At 42.2% G+C, this 20,720-nt stretch overlaps 1 protein-coding gene across 1 annotated transcript in view; it reads right to left on the bottom strand.

Annotated features, from left to right (window-relative positions):
• Positions 1–20,720, bottom strand: part of LOC125005460 (protein kinase C-binding protein NELL1-like) — a 221,566-nt gene that overhangs the window by 146,365 nt on the left and 54,481 nt on the right. The window contains exons 5-7 of the mRNA XM_047580815.1: positions 9,685–9,781; positions 1,673–1,745; positions 198–280 (exon numbers count right to left, since the gene is read on the bottom strand). Of these exons, the coding sequence (XP_047436771.1) occupies positions 198–280; positions 1,673–1,745; positions 9,685–9,781 (253 nt within the window). The remainder of the gene's footprint in view (positions 1–197; positions 281–1,672; positions 1,746–9,684; positions 9,782–20,720) is intronic.

Genomic DNA, 20,720 nt, shown 5'->3' with positions numbered 1-20,720 from the left:
GTTTAGCCGTGCTACAGCTGTTAAAAGGTATTAGTTGCCGGTTTACCCAGATTTTTATTTCGCTGACGTGGTGCCAATATTTTTGCACATACTGTATTTCATTTTATGCGCGAAAGCCTCTCGGTGAAATCTGTGTCACGGCCTCGTTTGCCCGGGTGGAGGCAGCTTCATATGTGCGTGTTCTGCTCCGTTCTTACCTTCAGGGTCATCTTGGCCAGCAGTTCCTGCAGGTCCATGATGCCTTGCACCAGGCTCAGGAAATCGCTGCAGGTCGGACAGGCTCAACGGAGGAACAGGAAGCACCAAAACAGAGAAGGGGAGAAAAGGAAGAGAAAAGGGAAAGCATTTAGATATACAGAAAAATATATGGACGCAGCTCAATGCGGCCACCTGTTACGCCAGATCCAAGCTACCTGTATTCTCTTCGTCTCGGGCTTGTGTCTTAGTATCAATAATAAAGCACAAAGGTGTGATTGTCTTATTGATTACTGACAGTGGTGAAGTGGCAGCCATGTATCTTAATCTGTTTGACAGTAAATAGATGGTGAAACAAGGCTGGGGAAGGGAATGGAGCACTGAATCTGAAATACAGCACAATGAAGGCAGGACTGCTGGAGTAAAGGAAAAGAAAACTGGGGGAGAGGGTCTTCCAAAGGACACAAAGCATTTCTGAGCTTTTCATGGAGGTAACAACCAGCTCAGACATAACAAATTACAGTCCTGTGTAGGGGTGTGCAAAGCATCCAAGTTTAGTATTTGTATTTATATTCAAATAAAATTGAAAATACGTGTAAAAATCCAATTTTTGGGGTTACACTTGTAATTTAGGATATACAAGTGTAAAAATAACTATTTCTTAATGAGCCATTATAATAATTATGGATGTATATGCGATGTTGGTTGGTGTTTTTCATTAAATGCAGCTAATAGAGGTGATTGAGGCTGACTTGAAGGGGCAGAACTGACTGTGATGATGATTTGGTGCTTGTGGGAGACAACAGGTGTAATTGGTTCTCAGTAGGTAGACAGGTTAGCGGTTTGATCTGGCCGAACGTGCCACATGTCCTTCAGCAAGACACTGAACCCAGTTGCTCCCAGTTGGTGGCGCTGGTGTGTGAATGTGTAGGAGCTTGTGTGAGCGAATGTGTAGATGTGTCTATGACTGTAAAGCGCTTTGAGTAATAATAGGTAGAAAGGTGCTATATAAAACTAAGAGTATTTACCATTTACCAGCAGACAATAGTCTGAATTACGGAGCTGACAGGCGAACGCTAACATGACAGAACCTGACTGCAGACATGTCAATACTAATGTGACATAACGTAACGATCTCCCGGTCAGAGCCTCCTCTGGAGTCAGTCAGCCTGAGTCAGTGAGTCTCTTTTTCATCCTGACTCGAGAACGTCACTCAGTCTGGGCAGGCGCACAGATATTCACTGTGGTCACATGAGGAAAGGAAGCTTTTTGATATGATTTCAGTTTTTTTGTTGTTCTCGAAAACAAAAACTATTTGTTCAAAATAAGAATTTGTAAAGAATATTTTATTTGTGAATACCTTATTCAGAATCAGCTCCACCAGTGGTCCTGTGTTATGATGGCACACACTAATGGATGTTTTCTTTCTTTGTAGTTTGTTGTTAAGAATATCATGTGTGACTGTCATGATACTTACTGCGGTTAAGATTTGGACACTGTGTGATGTAGCCGTTGGGAGCGAAAATCAGCTTCACATCTTGAATAACGCCCTGATAAGACAGAGGGAGAGAGAAAGTGAAGAAAGAAGCAATTATTCAAATTCAAATACGCACACATGCATGTACATACACTGTATGCTCTATATGTAGACACGCAAGGGCACTTGGAAGCGGTGGACAGATGTGTACTGGGCACAGTTTAGGGTATTTAGGGTCAGGATTAAGGTGCTTGCTAAAAGCAGGGACATACATGTTACAGTCCAAAAGCTGTTTCTCTAACCCCGAGAAGACACGCGTGAACGCAGTGACGAATACACCTTCCACACTTGCACAAGTAAACAGCCTTTAACTGAGAGTTCTCCCCTTCAACAGACTGTCGGTCAGGCTATCTCCAGAAGTGCACGGCCGGTAAACAGAGGCTTCATGATGACCACAAGGAACAATCTTGTGGGAAAAGGCACCCTCTCTAATGGAAAACCCAACTTGTAAAACAATAAATATTATTTCACCATTCCTTCGAAGTGGTTACTGAAAACCTGCTGGAAGGTCATTAGAATTCACCGCCTCAACCACAGGCTGCGTCGTCGTCCCTGCTTTATGTGTATGTGAGACCCATTTACAGTGCATTTGGCTGGCCTGGATGCAAGCAACACCTGTCTTTATTCCACACACAGATAGAGAGAGAGGAAGCCTTGAGGGGAACAGGCTAGCAGCACAGAACAAACACACTCTTTCTCACACTCTCACACACACACACACACACACACACACACACACACAAAGGCGGTGTGAGCGGTGGATGGCGGAGAAAAGATTGTCAGTGTCACTCAGAATGGAAATGAAGGTGTAGATCACAGATGTCCGTCCCACTGGAGTAATATAGGAGCCCTGACCACACATCACTGTCAATGATCAGCAGGTAATTTGAACTGAAGTCATCTCTCCCGTCTATATCGCACACACGCACACACACAAGGAGAAAATGTACAATACATATGTTGAAGAACACCGCCAGAGACCGTGCGAGACCAGTTCTATTTATAAATGATGTCAATGCTCCTATATTAAGACGTGTCCAATTCCTGAGCTGCATTTTGAGTCACGCAGTAAGACGGTGACACATTTTCTACGTCAACTACACACCGGGTTTGAATTGGAGGAGATAAGCCTGGTGCAGACTTTCAATTTTAAAGCTCCCCTAATCGATACTTCCAACCAAATTAAAAGGCCGCATTTAATATGACAGCGGCTGCTCACAGTGATGAACCCACAGAGTATCACTAACTCTCCACTATGGGTCCGCAGAGCTTTTGGCTCATTGTTACAGTTTTGCAGCATTCGCTTTATCATTTATTGTCACAAATCTCATCCCATTTCCAGCAACAACAGGAACAGAACAGCTAAACGCTCACCGCCAGCCACAAAAGGGCAGACAAAATTCGCCACGAGCTAAACCGGTCGCTGTTACCATTAAGTGTTGGTTAGAGCTAGCTGAAATTATTTCACACAATCCTATCGGGAGGTGTAGAGAGAACGTGATCATTTTTGAGGCTGTTGTTTGTGGTGTGGTGTTAAATTGCATTGCTTTGTACAGGGGATTCTCTCTTTGTTTGCTCGGCCCGATAGAAATGTGTTGGAAAGAAAAAAAACACAAGTGCTTATGTGATGGCATACATTTTAGCAGCATCACAATTATACGTAGAATCGTACCCCTGGAAAACGCTTTCAACTAAACACTATCCACTTGATTAAGATAATTCAATACAAGGCTGTTGTATTAGACTTGCAGATTCGATTCTTATCAGAATTCTTATCAGAGTCTGGAAACTTTGGGATTTAATTATTGGGTGTATTTCAGCTGATACAGAGAAAAACACGTTTGATGTAATCGAAACAATTGTAGGTGGGGACATTTTGGGCACCTACAAAATTGACAAATTAGTCTCAAAGATATATTTATTTCTAATACACAGGGCTATAATATAAATTGAGCACAGTCTGAGTTGAAATATCTGCCCGGGCAGCCAAGAAAAGCTGGGAAAACTTTCTCATTTATATATAACCTTATGACATGTCGTCTTTGACATTACGTTCACGTATGCATTTGGCCCGAAGTGCAAACTGGTTTATGCGGAACTAATCTGTCCTGGATGTAAACACCCTCCGAGTAAATTGGAAATTCGCCCGTTCAACACAAGCTCCAACCTCTGGGGCTGAAAAATTAAGACGCCGCATAAAGGTGCAGTTCTTCAAACTGCCACTTGAAGCCGTCGACAAAAGCGAGTCAGTTCCCAAAGACCTCCAAGTTAAAATGCCAACATTTACAGCAGAAATAAACATGACGGAGGGAATTAGTCAGGAGTTATGAGGCGTCAGGCACGACCAAGAAGGCAACAGAAGGAGCAACTATATTGAGTATGAAACAGCTGTTTAGGAAAATGATGTCGGAGAGGGCGCGTCCATATTTAGTCAATGGTGCGACATCATTGTTTCATTTAGAGCAGGGGTCTTCAATGTTTTTTTAAGTAGGGACCACCTACCTACTATACCTACTACTGTGTTCTATAATAAACTTGGTCTAGTGCTACTTATGACTATACATTAATATTATTATCATTTTGCATTCAATATTAAGGTATATATATATATATATATATATATATATATATATATATATATATATATATATATATATATTTATTAACATCTTCTGCCTCCATTTACTTTACCTCCACTTCCTTTACTAAAACATGTTGGATTCATGTTGATGTGTATTTAAAGAAATGTCAGTTTGTGAGGGAAAATTAACAAAAAAAATACATAAAAATGTCTAATCAACCAAAGATTTTGCGACTGCCCCTACTCATAAGATACAGATACTATCTCACTAAAAAAATCTTGCAAAAAGTTTGTCAAAATTCCGTGACTTGTTTTGACTATTACAGTTTAGATAAGAGAGAAGAAATCAACATGGCCTCACCAAGAGTGTGGAGGAGGATGCGTGCATATACAGCGTGCGGGGTGCAGGCTTACACTGTTTATGCATCATTTGCATCTCAGTGTCCCCAAACGTTCACAAGTTCACTCCCTGTTATTGCTGATAAAATTACCTTCACTGGTGCGCCTGCCCACTTTTACAGTCATAATTCCCAGCCGTCTTGTTTATTATCGCAATAATAGGCCAGGCATATTTGGCCAGAGCTGTGCCTTTGGGCAACATTGGCCGAGGTTTATTAATCTGGGTGAGGCTTTATCCCGTGGATCTTTTTTTTTTTCTCTCACTTTCATCATGCACGACATGACCTTTCCGTGTTCCAGCAGGGTCTGAAGACTTAACCTCCACCTGCAGTTCATCTCTCAGGACTAAACTAACATCGACAACACAATTAACAGTGTTGAAGGGAGAGACGGGGAACAGATAAACAGAGGAGGAGGAAACAATAGCATGAGGACGACGACTCAAAAGCACAGAGGTGAAATTACAGTTTTCAAGTAAAATATTCTTTAACTAGACTTGTTATGGCAAAGACAGGACAAAATATTGATCCCTTTTATGTATCTTTTCTCCAGCGATGTGTTTCTAGTCAATTATGTCTGTTGAGAAGATAATCGTGACCAGTGCTTTAAGTGGGCTGGTACTCTCGGCTAAGTAGCTCCGAGACCTCTCAATTTTACACTCGGGTGTAACAGGAGATTTCCCGTCGCATCATAATGGCACTTAAATTACATTACCGGGGGGAGTTGCTAATTGTTGCTCGCCTCTTCATCTTTTGCCTGGCATAATGCAACACTCTTCATTGTCCCAGCAAACGTGTATCACAAATAAATTATTAACACATTACGGCCACTGATGCAACCTGACACAGGCACACACAGATAAAAGGTTTAGGAGCAACTCATGAAAACATCACAACGTGATGATCTGGCCTCCAAATTCACTAGATCCCAAAGTGATCAAGTGAGATGATCCACAGAGATCCCCCCCCCCCCCCCCCCCAACCCCCCCAACCTCCCCAACCTCCCCAACCCAAGGCCCCACTAACAATATGCTGATCCATGTCCATTCACTGATGAGCCACAACTGTTTTGGAGGCACGAGGGAGATCTACACAATACATACTGTGCAGTAAAATATAGCACTCCCCTATTCTTAAGATACTACAACCACAAACAAAGAAAACTCTCAGAAACTCTTGCAAAAGTTGGTCCTTGCAAAAATGTTCTGCTCTTCATGAATTCATTCTAATCCACCCGTGTGCTGTGTCACTAGTGATACATGGTAGAACAAAGCGAGCACAGCAGGTCACAACAATGGAAAAGTCGAAACACGCGCAACTTAATGTAAATACACGTAAAGTAAAAGACGCAGCCTGGGAGATCCAAACGCTGATGCATCCTATCGCCTTATGCATCATATTCAAGTTTTCCATCATTGCCCATTTTAGATTCATTATTGCCCCGCGGAGCATGAAACTCAGTTTGTTTCGCAAAAGCTCCGGTTCCAAACGTGCTTGCAGCGTCCCTGAGGAGTCAGCATCCTTGGCACAATGGATTCCAGATAAAGATAATTTATTACAGTTGCTCTCTTAGATGTAGAGGCTCCCGGGAGAAGGTGGTGAGAGGACGAGGAGCGTCTCAAACCACTGCAAGGGCTCGGTATGTTTTATTTAAAGGCCTAGTTAGCCCATCTTATCATTATCCCACTCCTGAGCCCTGAATAGGATAGATTACAGCCGCCGCATTACTTCACCTCCTATCTCTATCTGCAGTGTTACGCCTATAGCTTTTGGCAATTTTTCTCTCCCCATTGCCACTTTATTATTTTCTCTTACATCTCAAGCTCTTCACAGTTCTCAGCTTTAGACATGAGGAGGCATAAGTAGGCTCTGTTTATCCCCTCGTCTCTGGCAGGTTAAAGAAACTGGCAACTGAGGAAGAGTGAAGAACACAGCAAAGGAGCAGCAAAGTGAGGTTCAAGACATTTGAAGGGCTGTCTGGGTCCATCTATGACAGGCGCAGTTTGAGCCATCTGTTCGCAGTTTCTACATCTGTTCCGCAACCCAGAACATTACGTTACATTTCTGTTCATGTACAGATACAAAAGAAACAATGGGGGCTTCTCCGTGGATAATAATGTGGTAAAAAATGACCAGTGTCTTCAGTTGTTAATGTGTAGCATCCTCTATTGTTTTGATAAACGTGGTCCATTTCTCACATTTCCTGGAAAAGGTCGCTCCTCTAGATCCAAGAGGGAAAGTCATCTTTTCCATCGAACACATTTCCTTCACTCTGTCCATCCAGTGGTTAAGGCTGGGAGATTCATTTTTATACCAGCACTTTGTTATAGCGATCAACAGTATTTTACATACTCGTCTTTTTTAATAATCACATTTTCATTTAAGAAACAAAAACGAAGGACCATCACATTTTTTAGGAATTGTGTGTCACCGAGTCTTTCCCAGAGTCATACATACATTGCTTTCTGGGCATAAGCAAAAGAGATGGGAGTGATCTGTGTTCATGTTAACGCACTGCCTCCAAAACTGAATTTACTTTTTATAAGAAATGTAATAAAAAAAAATAATAGTCTCCAATTCTTTGAACTCGTAGGTGAACGCTGTGCACTCCAAATGGAACGCAAATCCTCCTCTGATGTATTCTATATTTAGTTCTTTCTCTCATTTTGCTTTGATTTATCCTGTGTTTCTGGAGACCCTGATAGATTTCAGAAATTATTTTTCTATTCTTTTTAGTTTTTCAGTCTGTAAAAAAATATCTATCACTGTATTGCTCTCCAGACAATGCTGATTTGATTCTTTCAGTAGTCTCTTATTTCCACGTATATGCACGTTGTAACTCTCTTAAACATTTAAAGAGTCCTCTGTGGGTTAGCGTACGTACCACTCTAACGTCCCTGTCCCTGTCCCTGTCCCTGTCCCTGAAAGCAGCGTCACCGATTCTTGGTTCGAATCCAGAGCCAAATAAATAATTTGATGTCTCTGTCTATATTGTATTCTTTTACCATTAGTTGGTCTCCTTTAAAGAAGAGCTTGTTGTGAACCTCTACCTCCAGTCTTTATATCAAGCTAACTTAAAGACCGGGATATAAAACACAAGGACCAGGAAATTAAAAATACAACCTACAACTGGGTTTTTGTCAAAGTAGAAAAGAGAAATAACAGAGAGGCTGAAATGTAGTTAGGGAGCTGGAGGGCAAACTTTAGAAAGGCACTGGAGCCTGACTGGAACCCAAAACCACTGTTACTCTTTCGAGCACAGTGAGGTTCAAACATCTGAGACCAAATCCAATATTAGCCATCCTTAACCTGGATATAACCATTAAGTTTGATCATTTGGAATCATTTAACAGAAGGCATAAAATGAATATTCTCCACTCCCATCTGTAGTTGTAAACAAAGGCCGTGGCGACTCCTTTGCACAAAACATTAGTTCACTTACTTGACTTGTATCCTTCTAGTGATTCTCTTTAGATGATGTGAATTTGATGCGTCCGTCAGAGGTTTGGTCAAATAAATCTGACTTCAGCCATTGTTCACCTGCAATAAATATGGCTGTGCCTCAGGTTCCCAGTAGAGCAATGCCGACTAAGCAGAATTGTGACAGCGGAAAACATGACGTCGGAAGTAAGTGAAAGTGTCAGAAGTCAAATTGTTATTCTCAGATGGCAGAGGGCTTTGTCAGCATCAAAACACTGCTAGAACGAATGTTTCTAAGAGGGAAGTGGACGGCTTTCTCAGACACTTTGTGGAAACAGGATCAGTTGTATCCAAAGAATGGTCAGGTAAACCGAAAGAGACCACACCGCTCGAGGATCAATACAGCGAGAAAAAGAAAAGAACTTCAGATACAACAATGAACAAAAGTCTCAAATCAGCAAAAGTCGCGTCAAAAGAAGGCTGTCTAGCAGAGTTTCAGAGTAACGTCTCTAAACCGATCCTCGGGAGTGAAACAAGGACTAACACTTGGGATGGGTTAAGACATAGCAGCATTCATGTCGTTACACAAGGGCGCGTTTAAAGGGACCACTTTCTCGGGAGCCTCAACGTTTGTGATGAAAATTCAAAGTGAATACAAGGCAGCAGCATCTTGACGAGGGGTCTCCTATAGATCGACTTATAGATCCCACTATATGTATAACAACCGATACGTTTGCCGGCTCATAAATATGCATGGGCAGGAGGCGATACACTGAGCAACACGCCCCCGATTCAAGGTGTACAACTACACCTGTCAGCTGAAATGCCAACTTATTCCAGCGCAAAGCTGAAGGAGAATCTCCTTATTCTTTTAGTCACTTCCACACCATCTGTCTCTGCTGCTGATAAACACTTTTTAACGCTCCAAGCGCATTTAGGGATGACCGACTCCCGGCACTGAGCTGAATGCAGGTAGGGATACTGGGGGAGGGGTGTATCTCAATCTTTGTAGCCTTGGTACAAGAGGGGAGGAAAGACGACCAGGTAGTCGGAGAAAGAACAAAGCTCATGTGCTGTGGCGATAGTTGTCAGAGCACGGGGAGTAGAAATAATTTACACCGCAGTAGGGCCATGTGGTTAATCAATATGTTACATAAAAAATAAAAGCGCCCACTGATTACAAAGTGGGTGGGCGGAAGAGGTAGGAGGTCGGAATATGAGCATGTGCATGTCTTGGTGATACCCTGTCATGTCCCCCGCCTGCTGTGACCGCATTCAGGAGCCTGAGAAAATGAGCCACAATTAAAAATCGACAGCATTGTGATGGGCTTGGGAATAAGCATTTCTAAACCCATGCTGTTTTTTTTTTGTTTTTTTTTTTTGCAGCTTCTCCGTCAGCCGTCAGCACTTTCCCTTGAATCTTGCACCTGGCTTTCATCCACCACACGGCATACTGTAAATCTGGCCAATTACACCAGGCGATCTCGAATGTGAAGCACGCTCAGGTACATGATGTGTGTGCGCGTGTGTGTGTGTGCATGTTGGACGCTCACCTTAAACAAACCATGCTTGTGGCTGTGCTGGCCCAGCCACACTCCACTACCCGGGGTGAGCTCCATCTGAGGAGGGTCTATCACCCGCTCATAAATCCTGCCAACAACAAAAAAAACAACAGAAGAGAATGTTTGGTTATGATAACGACACAGACACAAACACGTTTGTCTTTTTTTTTTTCCCCGGTCTGGCAGGAACACTGATCCAATACAGCTGAATACCACAGTAAATCCAACAGACTATGTGCATGTCCGCTCCCTCCCACCCTCCCTTCCCTTTCACAGGAAGCAGAGAGTGAAGAGCACAGCCTGCTCTCCTCAAGCATGACAGCCAGTCTCGCCCCACGGCTCTCTAACACAGTATTGATATCTGGACCAGGGATGTAGGCTGGATTAACCGCCCGACTCCTGACACAGACACAAACAGGCTTTGGCATTATCAAGGCAAACATCCTCAGCGTCATTCAGCACCATTTTTTTTTTTCCTGCGCTAAGGTGGGTTTAACGATGCCGCCGCAGCTCCAATGGGCACACAGGCCCAATTTGTCAGGTTTTCTCTTTCTCACGCTATGAGCCCATGCAGACGTCCTCGGGGAAGCAAGACAATTCCTCTGTTGCCCTGTATTTAAGCTTCCCTCCAAGAACATTACGCACAGCGATCTAACACTTGTTTCCATCTCTATTTGCAGCGAGGACTATTTCCAGAATTTTGCAGGCTTTCCTTTTAACGGTCGTCTGTCGAGGACACATCATAGTGCAGAGGGGTCACGTCATCATACATAATAAAACTGCTTTTTATTAGCGGTGGAGGTTGTTTCCAAACACGGGCAGAGGACAGAAAGTGAGATTTGTGAGCCAGAAAGGTGAGCAGCCGGGCAGGTGATTGGTCTTGATATACGACCTTACCGATCCCATGCTCATAAATCATGGCCGTTTTTTATTCCTCCGGCTTACAGTTACAGCTCTATTAAGCAGTATTTTTGTTATTAACGCTCAGGGAAACGACTCCCTGTAATGTCAAAAGGTCACTAGCACCGCTAATCCGTGCAGCTCGGCAGTTTTCAGCGCCCATTATAAAACAGCAAACGAAGGGGAGGTGAGACATTTAGCAGGCAAAGAACACAAACGTATTTTCTTTCTCTCAAAAGCTTGTAAATCAAGGCAACAAAAGCTGCCAATACAGTGTGGAGCAAGAGCAAGTGGGCTCACTGGGAGGCCCATTACACTGCATTATAGCTACATTATGCTGTATGTTAGCCATTCAGAACTGACTGTGTGTTCTGGCATTTAATGGACAAACACTATTTAATGTAAATTTAATTACCCTTTAAATATTGTATGTACTAGCTATGACTCATTGACCACAGAGTGGTTGTAAAGATCAGTGTGGTGTCTGCGCCATCTCAGCAGAGCACAGCTCCTCCCCAATGCCGGCTGAAAGGAGCTGAAACAGTGATGCCTAGACAGACAGCTGGCTGTCGCTCACAGCACCAAAACCCTTATGTACTCATAACTTAATATAATCTTTTTTATGATGAATTTTATATAATATAGAATTCACCCTATACAGTTTTCATGAATTGGGAAATGATGTAATTTCCCAATTCACTGCGTTGCGTTGAATATTTAAACAGTTTAAACATTTGGTGATTGACTCTGGTTGGGAGGCAGCCTCAAGAGGCCATTTAAAGAACTGCACTTATTGGCACTTAACATCAGCTTCAGCCCCAGAATTCGTAGCTTGAGATTAATTAAAGTTACTACATTCCAATTATTGTGTATGTCTCCCTTGTGCCTCCTTAACAGTTGTGACTCACCAGAGAATGGACATGACTGCTGCAATCAAGTAGGGTCATTGCTATGGGATGGTGGTGCCTGGTCTGGTCTAGACCAGATGGGTGGTACATGTCTAAGTAACATGGATGCCTGGTCCAAAGATGAACAGTGTTCTTCACTTCACGTTGTGGCTGAATGTATATGTCATGTTAAATGAAGTGTATCCTTTAGCAGAACAATCAATATTTAATCACCTCCAATAACTGAATGAACCGATGAAAAGGCAGCAAAATGAATTGTAATTTAAACGATTGCGTCCCTTAAGTGGCCAATAAGCAGTAATGCTGAATAATGAATAACCTATTCCTACCTTAATCTAATATGTATATATATTAGGCTACCCATCCAAAATGACCATATAGTTGAATTACCATCTTTCTTACGCTGTTGTAAGATAAACTGTATAACAATATAACGCTCATTGTAGGGGGATTAAATGCAGGAACGTTATATTCAAATGCATTTTGGGCACTGCACCTAACGCAGTCAGAGATGACTGTATATGTTGTTTAGGTCACATATTCTGGGCATCGTGACGCGTAAGTGCTGCAGTTCCTCAGTGCTGTTTCTGCTGTGGCTGCCGGTGGATTTCCCACCTGCTGGGTGAGCTGTCACTGCGGTAGAGAATTTAGAGGTCATGTGATTACACCTTATTTTGCCCCCCTCCCCCGACACCCAACCCTTCTGTCTTTGTTTCCTTCACCTTCCCCGCCCGTCAGGAGAGATGAAGGCTGGGGAATTTCACAGTAGCAGCACTGGAAGGCAGCGACGCCAATTAGAATAGTGATGTGCTCAGGGGTATGTTTGCATGGTTTGGCACCGCCGACTGCAGCCATCAACATCTAATTATACAGGACATACACCAGTCAACGCATTGTATAGTGTGATTAACAGCGCTCATCTATCACCACGGCGCAGGATTCAGTGCGGGGAAGCTATAGTTTCCACACAGAGAATAGAAGAGAAGGCAAACCAAAGTAATGGATGCGTCAACATATGATGAATTTACATTTATCACATGAATAAAATATTTTCCCACGTGGGGATATCTATGTGGGTCGTGTATTTTGAATCCATTTGCTCATGTTTGGGGACTGCTTTCTCAGACAATCATGCCTGCGACCACATATGTAATGTTTCTCCATCTATTGCTGATGAAAACAAAACATTTCCTGCCGCTGCGCTGGAATGATTCAATTGTTAAACACCACTGACTGTCAGTAGAGATGGATGTGCCCTCCGTGACGTGACTCATAGGCTACACCCACCAGCCACAACATTAAAACCACTGACAGCAGAAGTGAATAATGATGACCATCTAGTGACAATGCAGTGTTCTGCTGGGAAATGTTTGGACCTGGCATTTGTGTGGGTGACACTTTGACATGTACCACCCACCTAGACCAGACCAGGCGATCCCGCCCCACTCCTGACAGACACACAAACATGAAAAACAGCTCAAGGTGTTGACCTGGCCTCCAAGTCGTGGTGTTCACTAGATCCCATCCTCTGTGGGATGCACTAGAACAAGCCTGAGCCAGAGGCCCCTGAGAACTGTTTTGAAGGCACAAAGAAGACCTACAGAATAACAGGAAGGTGGTCATAATGTTATGCTTCATCAGTGTAGATGTCCTGGTCTCAACTGATCATTTGAGGAACTGCAGCTTTTGGCACTTCTGCGTTGGCTTATATTTTTCCGCTCCAGAAGGTGTCTTTATAAATACATCTTTATTGAGGTGCAGTCACAGGACATCACGTCTTGGTCAATGTGATTAGAGTGCAAGGCAATCATTCATCAAATCCTGTGTACCCTCCTAAAAAAAAAAACGAAAAAAAAGAAAAAAAACTTTAGCAGCAGATCAGTGTAAAATATCACAGGGAACGCTCGATGAAGCGAGTGAGCAGATGAAGAGCAGCAGGCATCTCCTCTGGAAGCTAACAAACTTCACCACGAACCTACTGTCGTGTGATGTGTGCAGCGTGGCATCAGGCTGCAGCTGCTGAAGGTGTGATGGAACATCACTAATTGCTGCCTGAGGTCTTTATTAACACGGCATGCATTTGTTTGGCTGGTCATTAACGTATAACGTTGTATAACGTTTGATGTATGAGTTGTTGTTCTGATTAAACTCTGACAAAAGGAGCTGCTCAAACACTAGTGCCCCCAGATGTCCAGCGCCTCAAGTACTAAACCACACTCGATATAAGCACCAGCCACACCAAGACCCGAACCTTTGTTCAACTCTCAGCACGTACTGAACATTACAGAGGGAGCACTAATTAATCACAGATTGTTGGACAGAGCGGTTTGCAGGGAATATATGATACAACAGAGCCTGAAGAGTCTGACCCATCACTTCATCAGTAACCAGTAAAATGGGGCACGAGCTCCTTTTAACCTTTATCACTGTCTGCGTGCATGTGAGTATGAGAAAGAGAGAGACCCACATCTCGATTCAAAAGAAAAATCTAGGCAGGTGTGGAGGGGCTCGCCATCATTCATGTGGACGGAGAGGCTGAAGGAAAGAGGAAAACCCTGAGATGTGGAAAGTGCTGCCTTATGGCCGACTGGAATTGTGGAAGTGCCGTATGGCAGACTTTATAAAGACCACATCTCACTACATAGCACATTGTTGACAGTCCATTTCAATGAGCTGCCAGGCCGCCTCGTTTCCACCGATTTACTGACTGAATTGAATAAAGTACATTTAATTTCAGGCAGTCAGGATTTCAGCCACTGGCTGGCTGCTTTCCAAGTTTTAAGCAACTGATAAGAGCAAATGACTAAAGACTAAATAAACAGTAAATAAAGCCAAAACCGCTATTAAAAGCCATGCCCGTTTAACTTAAGCGTTACATGTCACTGTAACTCCAAAGCAAAACGCTTTCAATCTTCAAAAGTTAGACACAATTTATTTAGGTCTTTGGCAGCCTTCATGGCTTCCCCTCAAAAGAACAATCTCAATCACAGCCTTCATTATTTGCTCTGCCAATATCTGTCGGCCGCACTAAACTCCAGACCACTTTCAATTTTCCACTAGTTGAGCTTGAGACGTTTTCTGTCATGTTTGTGTCTTTTCTCTGGCAGAGAAACGAAGTTGGAAATTGGGAGTCAGTGTCCTTTTTGAAGCATTCTCCTCGCCACGCGACAAAAGTCTCAAAAGCTCTCCGTTTATCCGCCACCAAAACCACAAACTGGAATTTGGCAAGTCACTGAAGGCAGGCGGGCGATTACTGGTTACTGCGAAGTTCTGACAGGGAGCTATGAATAGTGTATGGTGAAAAATGCTCTAAAAGGTGTGTGTGCGACGGGGTTTGGGACTCTTTATCAAATGTGCATAAATTTAAAATTTAATAAGATTCTGCTTATGATATCTAAAAACTTTCATATCCTCTATCCAAAAGTGGTACTTTACCTATATTGTATTTACTATATTGATTCATATTTTAGAACCAAAATGGAGAAAGCTATTTGAAGTGAAGTATTTGAGAAGCGTAACTCAAAGGAGTGACACTCAAAGACAAATGACCATATTTAAAAGAAACTGGCCGAGTGAAAAATACTACTAATAAAAAAAAAAATTGTACCGAAAAAAAAGACTTGTCCCTTTTTTCACTGTCAGAGTTTGCAGAGACATTATCTATGTGAAGTGATCAGGTAGGTGAAGGTCAGGAGGTGCTCCATGTGATACATAACCTTCACTCTGTCTGGGTGCTTTAATAAAATGGCGATGTGGCTTTTAAGCAAGATAGACATTCACCAAAATACCACCCTAGAAAGCAACATACAGTTCCCTACTGGATACAAATGTGGATGGAACACAGTGAAGGCATACTGTGAACAAAATGTGCGGGAATTACCATGAGACAACCTTTCCTTTGTAAACGCAAATTATGGCCTACTGATTCTAATGTTCTCATAATAACTGGGATGATTCTTGGTTACAGGCCATTTGCCGCGATTTGATATGAATTTCAGCTCATTTGCATGTGAATTTCGACGTTGTGCAGAGAAGACTGAGCGACGGACGGGAGCCTCCATTATGATTATGTACTGCAAATTGTGTTGCTGTGTCTACCTGCAAACAGTTGCAATAACCGGAGCACACCTCGGGTGATGCGCATTACAGTGATTGCATCATAGCTCCGTGAAATTTGTAACCACAGTAGTTGCCATCTGCAGTTTCAAAACACACATCTCTTTTGCTTTTATATAGTATTAATGATATCGCAGGACAGTTTGAGAACATTGCTCCACAGGTGAATGTATCTATATAGGAGGGTATATACAAGTTCATTTCAATACCTTTTCAGGACTTCAAGACCTTCTCAATATTTTTTAATACCTCACCACCGCTTTGGATTCTCCCAAAAAAAAAAAAAAAACACACAATCCACACATCCTTACTTTACACTAACCAGCCATATTGACTGAGCTGATGAGCTCCTGCTTGAATTATGATACAAGTCCAAATTGAATAATGTATCCCCATTCACACGCTTTTTCAAAGTTTTTTTAACTCTAACGCAAAATTTACCTCAAAATTACCTTAAAAGTTTAAGACCTCATAAAATTGTGATAAGACTTTTTAATACCTTTTAAGGGTCTTAATTTCCCCAGAATCGAATTATCAACTTTTAATACTTTCCAAGACCCCGCGGATAACCTGTGTGATTATACGTCTTGGTTACACCCTACAGTGGGATGGTTTCTATTAAATCACACACTAATGTCTAATTCATTAGGTACAAAATAGGGACACAAAGGCATTTTAAGTCCTGCACTAAATCTTAGTGGACGGGACTTGGGTTAAACAAACTCTAAAATACCCATCAAATATTTTTCTGTTTTTTCTGTTTCTGTCATTTTAGGTAGTTAATATAACATTGACGCATGTTCAAGTATGAATTACTTGAATAAGTTTTACTTTAGTTAGTTATTTGATGGTATAGAAACAGGGTGAGACATAATGGCGACCACCAGCTGCCATGCCAACTGTTCCGTAAGGGGACCCCGTGGGACAGAGGGAGTTGTAATAAAAAAAAAAAAAAATTAAAAAAAGAGTAGAGCAAAGTGCTGAAGGGTCAGTGACATTGCGACTCGGTGTGGCTCCACTCTCGGATTGTACTGCACATACATACTGGCTTGCAAGGTGTCGCTGCCTGTATCCCTGTCAAGCGTCAGTTCGGTCGATGCGAGGAAGTGGCGAGACACCGTCCACGTTTATATGCAGTCTATGATATAACACACAAGAGCACAAAAAACACATACTAATGCTAGACGACTCAATAATGAAAAAAAAAAAAAGGATTAGTTACAGCCACTGTCCGGTGTTGGGGAGATGGTGAACTGTGTTGTGGAATAATGTGCTCATGTCCTTTCGTACTCCAGTCTTTTTCCCCACTTCAGTGGAAGCACTGCTGTATGTTCAGGCAGCTGTCAGCGCAGCTCTGCCGGGTCTACTTCTAAAAGGGCATCTGTCATTCTCTCTCATGTTTCTTAAGTGCTGCGAAAGAATCGAACTGTACCAGCTCCACTCAGTCTGGAGTTCTCCCACCCACAGTGGCTGAAAGATGCTGGCATTATACTCTAAGATGGCAGGCATGCAATTTGAGTCAATACTCCCATTCACTGCTGAATCCAGCCAAAGACATATTCCAAACCCAGGACTCCAGAAACAGAAGAATTGTGCCCGAACAAGGATCCTTTTAACATGTTTTTTTTTTTGTTGTTGTTTTTGTTTTTTACTTTATAGGAAATATAGTACATGATGCAAATGAAGGCAAAAGAAAAAAAAAGAAAAAGTAACAGAAAAGAACTGGAGCATCCTCCCTGTAAAGGCCAAGAAACGACTGCCATGAAACTAGAACATATCCTATTAAGATGGCAGATGGATCATGTTTTATGGATAAAACGACCCAAATTCCTTTACTCAAGGTTGGTGCAAGGGATAGCACTGGTTTACCTGCGGTATGTAGATGAAGATAGAGTCTAATCTGACTTTGTCACCCAATTCCCAAAGGAACTGTAAGGCGGCTTCCTCGCTATGTCAGGTATCTGTAATTACTTTACTCCAACAATGACCTTATCTGTTGATAGAAGCTCCTGTCCTTTTCTGATAAGGCACGTCTACTGTAGCTGCAGATACATTCTTTAAAAAAAAGATGGAGAGGTTGGTAAGATATGAAGGTATGCTTGTGTATGTACAGTATGTGTCCCCTGGGTCTCCTTGGTGCAGGGAGGTTTTCCTTATCCTCCTCCTCCTCCTCCTCCTCCCTGACACAAGGGACACCGAGCTGGATAGCCTGCCTGCAGGGGGTGGACCAGACCCGACTGAGCATGTTGGAGGAAGGCTACAGTAATGACACACTCCATCACACTAGACACAAAAGAAGAGGATATCTTAGACACTAGAAAACTGCTGGGGCAGCCTCAAATCTGATCCTGAAAACCAAGTCATACACTTGTAAGTGGGGATGACGGAGGTTAAGGCAGGATAAAGACAGCGGTCTTCTTATCATGGATCATGAACAAAGTATGTAGATACATTCATGACCTAATGAGATGCGTGGCAAACTGTCATAATCAGTTCCAGAAAGAAAAATAAGAAACGAAGAAAACAAAGGACCAGTGCAAATCCATTCAGGGAGCTGTGTTGCATGACTTCCTTAAGCCAAGAATAAGTGAAAATAATGATGATTAAAAATCCTGACATAACCAGTGCAATTTTCATTAAAATGCTTGATCCATTCTTTTGGTTGGAATGAAGACATCTTCATTTGCTTGTTTCCCCTCTGGTAAACTGGCCAGTGTAAGTTTTTCTAGCCATTAATGGGTTGTTAGGGAGCCATTACCTTGGCAGACAAGATGCCACTCAAGTTAATCTGAATAGAATCCTTCAGGTGATTATCAGGTCATTAACAGGCCTCATCAGGTAAGGCCACCCACAGATGTTCTAAAAAAAAAAAATATATATATATATATATATATATCCTCACTCCACAGCCATTTTGACCTAAAATGTATCCCTTTATAATTGGGAAAATGTGTACCAGAGAGCTCAAGACAAGATATTAAGATATTGTGACATATCAAATTTTTGGGAAGGACAGAAATATGGCAGTTGTTCAAGCAAATGTTTGAAAAGCTGAACAAAAACAGACAAAATGCCTCCTTCTGTTATGGTATTTTTCCAATAGATCATTCATACTATTAAGTGTCCATCCAAATCCGGCTCATCACCATGTCCATTACACACACACACACACACACACACGCACAGTAAAATCAGCATACCCAAATTAACACTGTAAGAGTTGATCTTAACACTTTTAAAGTGTCTATATGAGTCCACACCTCAGAGTGTTAATTTAACACTTTTTCGAGTGTTGGTACCTTTACACTAAGTTAGTGTTAATTTGACTCTTCTTGTAGTTAAATTTAACACTGACTAATACCAACCAGCGTTAGTTTTTTTTAAAACACTTTTATGTAGTGTTAGCAATTAACTCTCTCAGAGGACTATTTCTTAACTACAAGTGTTACCTCCATAACACTTAAAAGGTGTCGATATAATTCTTACACAATCCTACAAAAAATACTTGGAAAATAAACTTCACTAAAGTAAAAAGGTAGTCATGTTTGGCAGTTCAAAAACATTTATTTTCAAACTTGCACCACAAATATTAAAACATGCAACAGTAAGGCACAATGTATGTATGTAGTGTTAGCACCACTTTAGCACGCTAGCTAGCAACTCCGAACCATTAGCCTCATCTTATCACGTTTTATATCTATGGTTACGAAGTGCATGACTCGTTACAGTGAGGCCAGGCATGCATGCTAACCTCTAGCTCATTAAGCAGGTGTTAGGGTGGTTAGTAACAGCGCGACGAGTAAAGTTTACGTGGCTCACCGCTGCAAAATGACCGCGAGTGCCCGAAGAGTAATGGGGGGGCATTAACACTTGAGGTGTTAAATACAGGATCAGAGTTTAGAGTAAGAAGTTCGGAGTTAATTCTAGTCAGAGTATAATTAACTCTACTAGTGTATGCCTAGTTAAACACCATCAACTCTTCTCCATTTGCTGTGTGTACATATATTTATATATATATATATATATATATATACACACAGCATTACATGCATCTATCTATCTATCTATCTATCTATCTATCTATCTATCTATGGTGATTTCAGTCGGGTTGTAGAAATGTTACCCATGCAAACATAGCCACTGCCAATCCTATGCTACTGTCAAGACTCAACACTGAAGCAGTCTACATACCGCAGATTCACTCACTACAGCATTGCCAGTTAAAACCATCAATCAAGTTTAGGTGATGGGTGCATCCCGAGGGAAAATAATGGGTGTTAAGGTCAGAGGAATGGCAGGTTTGCCATGCTGATTGAAAATTCCAGGCAGATGGTTGAGGTTTGTCCGTGCAGCCCTGCTCACATTAGAGCAAAATGTAATAATAAAAAAAAAAACGTACACTTTCCAACCACCAACACCGACCACATCTCTGACATTTAAAATTTTTCTTCATTAGGCTTCCTAGTGCAGGGAGAAGTAATTACTCAGGCATGTAACAGCTACTGCACTGATCCATTGATCTAAATGTTGGTTATTCTGCTGGAGGTGCCCCACTGATTAGAGACCCACGGGCCACATATAATTTCCTCTGTGCCTTCACTGTGTGTTCTGCAAAGCTGTGACAATGCAACCACCTGGTCAAGAAAACGAGCGTTCCTGTCGGAGCCTCCGACTCTATCTCAAGCACAAACAGTGACAAGGACGAGGTCTGCAAAGTCAAGGTTACGGGCGGCATCATGTAGAATTATTAACCCGATTTCAGCTCATTATTATTCTTAGTGCGGTACCCTCCTGTTGGCTGGGGTGTCAATGATCAGGTAATGAAGTAATGAGTGCTTGCTGCTCTACTGAGCGGCATTGGCACTGCCCTTCACAGGAAATTAAAACGTTACACCTGAATTCCTACTCGGCGTAATGTTTCTAGTTTTTCATGCATGGCATAACTATGACTTAAACCTGTCCATGCATGACAGTACCTCTTACAACATGCAGAATAAAACATGGGATACATAACAAGACAGCAATGTGCTAGACGCATGGGGTGGGGGGGTGGGGGGCTCAACGGAACAAAAGCCAAAAAGCAACCATATTAACAGACGAGGT

This window comes from Mugil cephalus, chromosome 3 (assembly GCF_022458985.1).
Source record: "Mugil cephalus isolate CIBA_MC_2020 chromosome 3, CIBA_Mcephalus_1.1, whole genome shotgun sequence".
Taxonomy (NCBI): domain Eukaryota; kingdom Metazoa; phylum Chordata; class Actinopteri; order Mugiliformes; family Mugilidae; genus Mugil; species Mugil cephalus.
This window is presented reverse-complemented; position numbering and strand designations above follow the sequence as displayed.